The 12,112-nt window shown below is 38.2% G+C and overlaps 1 protein-coding gene across 1 annotated transcript in view; it reads right to left on the bottom strand.

Annotated features, from left to right (window-relative positions):
* Positions 1–12,112, bottom strand: part of Cntn5 (contactin 5) — a 515,033-nt gene that overhangs the window by 90,391 nt on the left and 412,530 nt on the right. The window contains exon 14 of the mRNA XM_052189412.1: positions 9,686–9,806. Coding sequence (XP_052045372.1) covers positions 9,686–9,806 — 121 coding nt within the window. The remainder of the gene's footprint in view (positions 1–9,685; positions 9,807–12,112) is intronic.

Here is a 12,112-nt window from a genome sequence, read left to right as displayed (position 1 = left end):
ACAAGACACTGCTGTCAGACCTCAAAGCAAGCTAATTAAGAATCCAGTCCTGAAGTATCTGAGCTAAACTACGCAAGAATTTTTAATAGAGACTGTGGTGAACTTACCAATGTTCCTTTGTCTTCTTTGGAGATGTGACCTGCCACTGGGTTGGCATCCACAACTTCTCCTTCCAGCTTGGGTACTCCCTGAACACATTTGGTTATCAAAAGTGGGCAGTAGAACCTACACACACTTACAAGCATGTACATTCTGGGCTTCAAACATTCCCACTCAGTACACAAAGGACTTGCTCAAACAACCTCAATGACAGTCACAGGAATCTTACTGAGGAAAACAGAAGGGCTAGATGTTAAGTGGGAGGAACAGCTGGGTTGAGCCACACCTCTACAGGTATATGAAATGAGAAGAAAGAGGATAGCCTTTAGAAACAGGTCCCTCAAATGATTAGAATGGCAGACAGTCCTCTGGATGTTTTGCTTAAAGGTGTGTTGGTTAAGATCAACCTTCCTAGTATTAAAAGCTGCACTGTTTTGCTTCTGTTCTTTCTGTACCAGGAACCAGAAGAAAGCAGGAAAGAAATAGCCAAGAGTTAGAAGAACTTAGGGATTATAGTGGAGGAGAGATCTTTTCTGAAGCACTTAAGAGTTCATGTCTTACTAGAGTCATGATTGTAAACATGCTTAAGGAGAGAGCAGAGTGAAACCTATTTAGTAGGGCTTAGCATCCCTGAAGACATCATCTGGAAGGGATTTCTTTATGACATTACATCTGCTAAGAAGTCACACAAGAGAGCCCGAGAAAGCACCCATTAGAATCTGATAATTTAGTTAGTTGGCCAGACATGGATGGCGTCAGAAGGCCAGATTTGTCATTATGTTCAGTAGCCATTCTGGCCAAGGTCGAAAACAAAAGACAGGGCAATCATATTTTCTAGGAAGGTACTTAAAGGGCAGCCTCTTTAGAGGATTAAAAAATGTACCATATTATCCTGAAAACTAGATGAGATTGGAAATGTGCTGTGTTTGCAAGCTGATATTGGGGCATTTTTGTCATCTTTCTTGACTTAGTAAGTGACTACATATCTTTCAAGTTTTCATCAACATTTGTTGATGACGTGACTCTGATGTGACTCTGATGTGACTCTTCTCTCTCAGGTGAAGCTTGTCCATCTACTCTCTCTCCCATCTCTTTTCCAGTACTCTTTCTTCTTCCTTGTTTCTATTAATTCCCCTTTCCTAAATATTAACATTTATGAGACTATACTGTGTGGTGACTCTGTGGTACTGGTAGATACAGTTGTGAAGGGTGTGGAAGCACTGTCTGTTGGCTGCTGAGGGTAAAATTGTAAGTACAACAGATGGTTTTGAGGCTGTACTCTGTATAGTACCCTGCCTGTTCTGGCCCAATTAGGTTAGTAGCCAACATGTTTTAAAGTCATTTTGTGACTTAGTTTACTTATTTGAATTTGGACTGCAAACTGGTATTTCTTTCATAGTTTTGTAGGATAAAGTGATTGGAGAAAGTCATATAATTAACTTGGACTCATTCATGCAATGAACGATATAGAGGAAGAAGTTGCTAACTGTGAACTGACTCTTTTTATTATTGTTATAAATTGAGCTTATATGCCTGTGCCAGGACTTAATTTGTCACAAAAAGATAAAGAGCATGTACCTTATTAGCTAGTTCTCTGCCTACCATGTAACATATTATATATTTTATGATATTTTGTATGTGCTTATACATGTGTGTTTATACATATGTTTACAGACAAGAGGTGGATGTTAGTTGTTTTCTTCAGTTGTTCTCCCCTTTATTGTTTTTAGGACAAGGTCTCTCAATGAACTCACGGCTCCTTAATTTGGCTAGGATGGTTGGCTGCCATGCTCTGGGGACCTGCCTTTCTCTAGCCTACGCAGTTCTGGGCTTGTAATTGTACAACAGCACATCTAATTTTAATGTGGGTGCTGGGCATGCAGATGCCACATCCTCATGCTTGTGCAACAAGCCCTTTACACACCCAGCCATCTCTTGAGGCCTTACCTTATAAACATTTGATAAATAACCATTGAATTAATGAATGGAGAATGACTGAAGCTTACATTAAACAAGTTGGCTGAGCTCTTTTAATATCCTTGTGGGGATGTCACTAAGTCTGGGCGACTAACACCTCTGGTTTTTCTATATACTTCCATTCACCCTTCCTTGTGTGGCCCTCTGCCTGCTGTGAGTCCATTATTTCCCTCTTCAGTTCACTAAGCTCATCATTCCCAAGGACATCAAATCCTTAAAAACTGCTATGTCCGTGGGTACAGATTGTTCCTTATTTCACTTGGTAGTGTGGGTGAAGTTAGCAGGTCCAAGTCTGTGTGTTTTGTAAGTTTGTGTTTGTACATGTCTGCATACATATGGGGACCATTTGTCAACCCTCCTTGTCATTTCTCATTGTCCTTCAGCTTATTTGTTTATTATTTGTTTGAGATACAATCTATCCATAGACCTGAAACTCACTGATTGAAATATGCTGACTAGCCACAAAGCCCCAGGACTCCGCCTTTCTCTGCTGTATCCAGAACACAAGGATAACAAATGTGCTTATTACACCTGGCTTTTTAAATGTAAGTTCTGGGCTAAAGCTCATGCTCATATAGATTTAACCAAACTATCTCCAAAGCACGGTGGCGCTGTCTGTCTTGTCCTTGACACTCTCACCCAGTTTCAACCTCTTGAAAGTCTGTTCTATCTTTGTCTGCATAACCTGATTTATTTGTTTTTTTGTTTTTTTGTGTTTTTTTTGCCAATGCCTCTCTTTCTTTCATAGATTCTTTACAATCTCCATGTCAAATTTTGTCTTCTAGATTTTCCAGGATTTTCTTTCCATTGACTTTAGTATGCTGCTAGTGTTCAGGCTAGGATATCCACTTTAATATTGTTCTCCTAATCTCTGTGATCAAAAGACTTTTTTGCTTACTTTATATACATATAGCGATCCTTATCTTAAATGCTGCTTCCTTACTTATAATCAGTTTCTCCTGTATCTACCAATTAAGTAGATGTGATCACAAGTTATCATGATTGCATAATTAGATTTCTTGAGAATAATTTATGGTCTAACCTTGACCATGCTTGAAAGTGACGCTGGATGATGCTAAGCCACCTCGATCCAATCAGAAGATAGACATTGGCCACTTCCATGTTAAGCCTGACATTCCCATGTGCCTCTTCTTTGCCACTCTTATAGTAAGAGAATGCCAAGGAGATCCAGTCTCCTTGGTTTTCTAGGTCTGTACCTCTCTCCCCATTTTTCAATCTCCGTTATCATTGCTTGTTCTTATTGGGATTGTGGCTATAGTGTGCTGTGGCTCAGTGAACAAAATATTGGCCTCACTCACATGATACCTTTTGAAGTTTATGTCTTCATACCTTTGTGTGTATAAATTCCTTCAGGCACTGCTTCTTCTCTGTACATCAGTGACTTTGACCATGAGCACTGGATTCCTTGTCTTGGGTCAAGAAAAGCCCTATCCTCAGTACCACCCCATCATTGCCTTGGCAGTGTAGAGACACCATCAATCAATAATGAAGTCAGTCTTTCAAATATAACTTCTTATACTAAGACTTTATATTTGCATGTTTATATGTGCTAATGATATATTTGTATTAGCATGTATGTGCAGGAACGATGGGGACACAAAGCAGAATGGAATGGGATTCTCATACACTTTTGCTTAAGAATATCAATGATATGAAACACAATGTTTAAAATGTTCTTAAATGAGATAGAGAAGTCAGAGACAGTGTTTCAAAACAGCAACCCATTTCCACTGAGCAGCATGAAGATTTCTGTGTGTTTATATAAATCACTAACAGGCATGCCATATTTCTTGAGTGGGCAAAATGCATGAGGTTCAGACTTAATCGTTTGGGCATCTTTGTGCACTAACACTGCACTGCATTTGTTCAGGGCTAATTTCAGATGTGTATGTCCATGTGTGCACATGTATGTCCATGTAAGCTTACTGCACTCATTTCAGCTCTGCTGCCATTCTCAACTATCATGTTCACAAGCCAAACTGAAAGTGGTGCACGGAGAGCACATACGTAATTGACAAAACAAATTTTACTGTTGTAGTTTAAAGGTTCTGTTGATCAGCAAAAAATTCTATGGAAACGGTAACAGGAAACTCCCTCCTAAAGAAAATCTAGACTGAAACAAAGATATTATCAATATCAACTTAAAATCAATGTAGATTCTAAGGATGGTTCTGTGAGGAGTGTAGAACACATTAAATCTGATTTAATTCTGAATCATTTCACAGTATATTATTTCCACTGAGTTTGGAGAAACAGTGTAGAAATCTTTCATTAAGAAAAATATAGGGCTGGACAGATGACTCAGTGGTTAAGAGCACTGACTGCTCTTCCTAAGGTCTTGAGTTCAGTTCCCAGCAACCACATGGTGAATCACTACCATCTGTAATGAGATCCAATTCCCTTCTCTGATATGTCTGAAAAGAACTAGCACATACTCACATACATTAAATTAATTAATTAAAAAAAAGAAAAAGAAAAATGTACAAAATTCCCAAACATTTTCACTTGTTACTGAGACTCTAATATTGAGACTAAATATCAGAACTTGGAATAAATGTGGACAGGGTTTAATCAAAGGTTTTCTAAGAACTTTTCCATTCAAGAAGAAACAATGTTACTTTCAACTTTCGTAAAAAGATACAAATAGATAATATTTTAAATCTAATTTAAACATTGTCTCTTGGAAGTTGACTGGAATCAAATTGTCTAGTTTGGCAGCATCATCTATCTTATGATGAAAAATGTTTTCTTAAATAAAATACAACTACTAAGCTAGTGAGATGGCTCTGCAGGTAAGAGTATTTGCCAACAAGCCTCATGATCTGAGTTTAATCTCCCTGGGTCCTACATGACAGGAGGAAGGAAATAATACCTACAAATTGCCCTCTGACCTCACTGTGGGTGCTAAAACACACACACACACACACACACACACACACACACACACACACACACACACCACAGAGAGCAATAACAAATTAAATGTATAAGATAGAAATATAAATAGTGACCACTTCAACTCAATATGCAAACTCTTACAAAATATATGGCTCATGGATTATCTTGATGATTGTCTTGGTGTAAAAAGCTGTATTGGAGGTTATATGTTTCAAATTTTATAAATTAACTGTTAAATAATCTATCCTAGGCCTATCCCTTTGCTTAGTTTTATAGTTACATATGTGTAACCTGTACACTGCCCAGATCCCTGAGACTGAAGGAGCCCTGTGCCTAGGGTGCTGTCTCACTGTCATTATTTTGGAGTTCAAAATCATCTTGACTGAGACTTTTGTATTTTTGTCTTGTACTGGATCCCTCGAATGGTGCATTTGGACCACTGCTATGTTTATACTGTCCTTAATCCCTCCTATTCCTCTTGCAAGATGAAAAGTTACAAAAGGACATTCATGTGATGCCTCCCACAAAAGCTCCTGTCACACAGATGGTGCATAAGTGTTCTAGCGGTCCATGGCCCCAGCTTTAGCTTTTCATTCTGAGTGCTAAGCATGCCTCAGCCACCACAGCCCAGAAGAATGAACAAGGGAAGAAATGCATAGCAAGTTCTGAACAAATGCCCGTTGACATATCTAATAGACGGAGTACTGTTTTGATGGCATTAGTGTACTGTGGAAAGTGGTGGGTAGAAGATGGGTAGGTAGGGAAAAATTAGACGACTAACACTTCAAAGCTGGAGAGAGTAGCTGCAACCAAGTTGCTAAGAGAGGTGGAGGGAACTAAATGGAAGGTGAGTTTAATTCTCATTGGAAGACGTAGTGGTGTGGGGAGTCGAGCACATGCCTGAATGCTGTAGCCAAGCAAGTGATAGCTCCAGGGTCCATTCTCCTCAAATCCAGTTAAGCGCATGCTATCTGCACGTGTGAGCTGTAGAGATTCCAGGAAAGGCTGTGTGTTAGAAGGGACCAACAGGTAGCTGGGGCTTTGATTATTAATTATTATTATTATTATTATTATTATCATCATCTTTCTTTTACTATTCTCTTTCTTTAACATCTTTTGAACAGGTTTTGTGTAGCCAAGGCTGGACTTGCACTTCTTTTGTGGCTGAGTCTGACCTTGAGCTCCCTATTCTCCGACTGGACCTTAGAAGGGATGAGATTTCAGATACAAACGGTCAGGCTTGACTCTGGTTTTCTTGACTTACCATTTTTCATTAAAAAAATGTTGAAAAGAAACACAGAAGTTGAATGAAAAGTGATTTTCTTAATTGCTTCCTCTGCCTCTGAATAGAATAAAAGGAACACAGACTGGGGTTCCCTGTCATACAAGTCAAGCTAAGCATGTCTTATTTAAACCAAGAAACTTTCCTACTGTGCTATTTACTGTGAGAAATAGATACATAACATTGATTTGTGAAAAATCAGATAACAAAAGAATACTTTTCTCTTTCCATTGTCTCAGTTGCAATAGACTGCTGCTTCCCATATTCCTTTAGAGAATCAGTGCCTTCAAATGTTTGTCCTCTTCCATGAGGTTCTTTCCCAAAGGTCTAACATGCTTAGAAAATATAATCTTTCTACACATCTTTCATGTGTTCAAACTCCATGGCCTGACCTTGCTTTGCCTATTGTTTTTATAGCACATTTTTCAAAAAAGTAAAGAAAATGTTGTCTGGACATAGATTTAGTTTCTTATTATGTTTGTATTCTAGCACAATAATTTCTTTTAGGACATTCATGATTGCTGTTTTGTTGTTGTTGTTGTTATTATTATTATTGTTGTTGCTGCTGTTGTTGTTATGAAGATCACACATGGTACTATCATAGTGCTGGCTCAAATTTATATTGACATCTAAATTTATAAGAACAGATGGTCGATTTGATGCTCCACATAATTACTCATAGAATATTAAAGTTTTAGATAAAGATAATGGTGCAAAGGAAATGAGAAATAGCATTCAAAATCACAACCAAATTTATAACCAAAAATAAGTTTTTGGGAAAAAGATATCCCTTAAGATACAAGGTGAGAGGGAGGCAGAGAACTGGAGTCTGGAACATTCTGATTCTAAACAAGGTATAGTGGGGGTGAAGCTGCTACCCACCTGGACTGAACTCAGTGTCCTGTCACAGGATTCATTAGGATACACAAAGGAAGGTTATAGACCTTCAAGGCAACACAGAGGAGTGGTCATCAGGCTGAAAGAATGGAGACTGTTGACCTAAGTCAACAGCAGACCATGATTTTAGGATCAAGTGCTTCCTGCTTAGTGCTTCAAGTGTGATCAACACTGGAAACATGACCTGCCTAGTGGATGGTGTTCTGGTATAGGAGTGGTCTTTACTACTACTATATACATTTGTTATTAATAAATATTTGTTAATTTATGAAACAATGACTTTGCCACTTGTGTTATAACAGCCTTTAGAAAATTCACTGTAGAGGCCTCAGCTTTGTTCTTACTGCCTGGAATAGAAGACTGTTCCTCATTTAGAGTGAATGAAGAGGTTGGGACAGGAGACATGGAGAGTAAAGTTACTCTCATGAGTCAACACTAAAACTAATAACATTCCAGCATCAAATTTCCCCAGATGACAAGAACTTGCAAATTTTCACCATAAAAATGATTACGATAGATGAAGAATAACCTTCAGTTTAGGGTAAAAATCTAAGACTGTCTGGGAGGTAGAAGCAAATTATGCTCCCTAGTTCTAGAAATCTAATGTGAGCACATAATCAAAAATTAGTGACTGGATTGAACTCACTTCAAAGGAAACCTTGAGCTCCTGGAAATATAAATATTCAGACAGTAGCAACCTGTTTGGAATTGCTATTGGTGCAATTCCAAAATTAATGCATTTAATCATCTCCTAGGCATAAAGCCAAAGGCTAAAAGAGCAGAACATGAAAATATTGGCCTTGAATTATGTTCTGAACCCTGTTGAGCTTAATTTTACTTACAAAGCAGGATATGTAGTTTGCCACTTAAATTTGCCCCTTAGAGTCCTGGAAAAATAAACCTGGTTTATTGTTATCATTGTTTAAATTGTTGAATTTATTTGGAAAGCTCTAATTTTAGGAGGATCATTTTAAATTATTAGTCAAGTGCACACAGTAAATACACATCAGTAAGACAGACAACAGCAAGAGAAGAAAGCAATTTTCTACCAATTTGATTGCGAGGTACATTGTGCAATTCCAGGAAACTTGCACCTTCAGAAAGCACAAAGAAATTTTTAGCTATAGGGAGTGAAGTGTATTAGAAAAGGAATACTTTAAAAAGTTTCATTTTGTAATAAAGTGATATAGCGTACATTTCTGACACAAAAATTGGAGAACAGTAGCACACAAGGCATGACTAAGCTTGTCACATGTACAGTTTTGTCTGAACATCTTCCTGAAAATGATGGTGGCTTCATCACCATACACTGTCAACATAACTGAAAGAAAGAACTAAGAGAATGTAACTCACCACTCACCTCTGCATCTATGGTGTGAAATTATTATAAATATTGCATCTCAAAATGATAGTGAAAACACTTCAAATAGTTAAAATCAGTTATTTTAAAACATGAGCTCTTGCTATGGACTATAAAAATGTTTGTGTTTACTGTGCAAGAATGCAAATCATGCAACACACATCTCTCTGTAGGATTGGGCAAGAGGGAAGGGTACTGGGTAGCGTCCTGACAATTATTCTTTCTTGGGTCAGTAACATGTCTTGAGGCTTTGTACAATTCTGGAATTGTGGAAACTGTCTGTGGGTATACTGCATTTAGTAACAAGTTAGGAGAAAAGAAAGAATGAAAGTTTGGAGGGAATGCAAAGAGAAAAGAATGAGAAGAAAAATGCATGGTAGAACACACATGTCTTGTCTTGAGGAATATCAATGTAAGGCAACGCATGCTGCAGACATTTGCTTAATTGAAATAAAACACAGCTTCATGGGCTTGCAGAATGGTTTAGGTGGCAGTGGTGGCTCCTTATTAGAGAATACTTAGTTGTCATTTTTTTTGCACAGTCTGTATGTTGCCATATTCGGCCTGCAAGGGGTTGGATATGTAGCTTTCTTGGCTTTTGGAAGCTGGATTTCAAAGTTTGTGGGGAAAAAACAATAATGCCTGAGGCCTTTTCTGGCTTTGCATTTAAAAGCTATATCTGTATGTGTATGTTTATGCATATATATGTATAAATATACACAAAGCAATATACACATATACATATAAATCTTCAAATACACACACGCACACACACATGCAAACACACATGCACACATACAAGCACATGCACACACACACACACACACACACACACACACACACAGCAACCATTTCTCTGCCACCCTACCAACCAAGTGTCTCAGCAGCTATGCTTCTGAGTTTGGGATTAACTTGTTTTCCTACTTAGCAGCCACTCCTTATCACACGGGTTTCCAGATTGCTTTAGTCTGTTTCTAAAGAGACGTTTCCTACATCATCATCTCAAAGGCAAGAAAAGGTTAAGCAAAAATCCCAACAAAGGTTGTGCAAGTGAGCAGCGGAGTGCTGCCATGCCCAGTTCATGCAGTTCAGGCTCTTCATAGGATAATGTATGGTGATCGTGTCTGCAGTCTGGCTATTAGCATACTCACCCCTAACAAGAAGTTCTGCCTCATCTGACACACTGTCTGCTGTGGTCTGTACCCTGCAGCCATATCTCCCAGCATGCACCAGAAGGATGTTCCTGATCATTAAATCTGCAGAGGATGCTTGCTGAAAGAGGGATGAAGCGCCAGTTTAAAATGTTGCAAATCTGCCTACGTCAAGGTGGTTTAAGGGGAACTTCGCATAGTCAAAGGGCCTGTGTTCGGCCTTACAGTTTATACAACAGTGCAGAAATCAAACATGTCCTGTCTTAAGGAATATACAAAGTTATATTTTTTACAATCACTCAAAAAAGACTTTTAACATTGAATATCACATAAAATGATTTATCAGCAATAGTTATGATATATTTAAATATATACCAGGAGCTAACAGCTTTATAAGTATAGGAAAATCTGTAAAATGTACTGCTTTGCTGTTGAAAGACAGACTTTTTTTTTGCCACAAGGAACACTGTGTTGAAAGAAATAGCAACTAGTGGGAAATCAGTTATGAGAAGAGAGCTGTTGAAAGATTATCTTGTGAGGGTTTGTTGAATATTTCCTTTTGTAAGCACACTGTGGGTCACAGAATGTGACAGCACTTAGGAGAGAGATGCTGGTTTCCAAGCCATGTGTCTTTATGTAACAAAGATATATTCCTCCCATAACCGCCATCGTCAGGGAGCGGAATCAGCCAGAACCTGGGTTAATGCAGCCATAAAACATGAAGGACACTCAAAACACTTGACTTCATTGGGAGCAGAATGATTAGAGCCCAGTTAAATAACTGCAGATGATCAATAAGTGCCAGGGAGAGACACTTTTGAAGTATTGCTTGGGGAAATCAGTGAGGACCCTGTAGTTGATTGACTGTTATTAACCTTTCTTTACCTAGCACTGTATTTCCATTGCTATGTAAAAATTGGTGCCTTTCTATGATCATATAAAGACCTGGAATTGATTATAACCCATGTATTTTTACCCCCCACCCATTTTTAGCTTGTCCTTTGAGACACAATATTATCATGTATGGGCTAGCCTGAAACTCACTATGTAACCCAGGTTGGCCTTGAAATTTTAGTGATCCTGATCTTTCTACCACAGACTACTAAGTGATGGGATTATACACATGTGCTAGTACATCCAGAGATTCATTTTTTTCTTTACAGGGAAAACCATAGAAAGACTTCAATATTCCTTTGTGTTTGCATGTTGCAAATGTGCATACAGTTTGAAATAACATTCTTGAAGAATTTATGCATAAAGCACATAAAAGCATGAGCACAGAAAAGAATGTGGAATACACTCTGCTAGAGAAGTGTCCCTGGCTCCAAGAGCTTTTAATGTTGGATGGAATGGAAGTGAACTTTTAAAACAAATGAGTTTGTTTTATAAGACAAAAAACATGCTGATGATTATTTGGAATTTAGTTGTTTGCTTTTGTTTTGAAATATATGAATGGCTTTGTCATATCATGAAAAAGAAAACCAATGCCTAGCAGTCCTGATTTTTTTCCCCTCAGTGTTTGTGGTAAGAGTGTGATGTGCTGCCGGGCGGTGGTGGCGCACGCCTGTAATCCCAGCACTTGGGAGGCAGAGGCAGGTGGATTTCTGAGTTCGAGGCCAGCCTGGTCTACAGAGTGAGTTCCAGGACAGCCAGGGCTATACAGAGACACCCTGACTCGGGAAAAAACAAAAACAAAAAACAAAAAAACAAAAAACAAAATCCAAAATAACGAAAAAGAAAAAAAAAGATGAAAAAAAAAAGAGTGTGATGTGCTGAGCTTTTAAAGCACTCATACATGAATGCCTGTTTCTTTCAATAAGTTAGTTACTTTGTGATCCCCTGTGTTTTAGGCATTATTTTATCTTTCTTTTCTTTGCTAGTTAGTTTTCATTCCAGCTAATCTTACAATTGGAACATTTAAGATCATTGAAAACTTTTCTAATGAAATAATTGTAGAGACACTGTCTGGTTGTATCATATATAAGAAACTTCTTCATGGCAAGAATGCTTTGCGAATGGATTAAAATGTCACAAAATTACTTCCAGAATGAAACTCTGTCCATCAAATGTCACATTAGCAACTTCCTTAGGATAGATGCATCTTCACAAACTTTAAGGAGATTCACTTTCTATGTGGCTCCTTTTTGGGGAAGGGGGATAAAGAAGTGTGCTTCATCTTCTCAGCTCACCTAGACCAAATGTTCAGTTCTTACAAATACAAAATTGAAAATTTAAAACACTCCGGGCACTGGAGAGATGGCTCAGAGGTCAAGAGCACTGTCTGCTCTTCCGGGGGTCCTGAGTGTAATTCCCAGCAACCACATGGTGGCTCATGACCATCTGTAATGGGATCTGGTGCTCTCTTCTGGCCTGCAGGATACATGAAGTCAGAACGCTGTATGCATAATAAATAAATAAATAAATAAA

This window comes from Apodemus sylvaticus, chromosome 7, assembly GCF_947179515.1.
Source record: "Apodemus sylvaticus chromosome 7, mApoSyl1.1, whole genome shotgun sequence".
Taxonomy (NCBI): Eukaryota; Metazoa; Chordata; class Mammalia; order Rodentia; family Muridae; genus Apodemus; species Apodemus sylvaticus.
The sequence above is the reverse complement of the archived record's forward strand: the minus strand, read 5'-3'. Positions and strand labels throughout refer to the sequence as shown.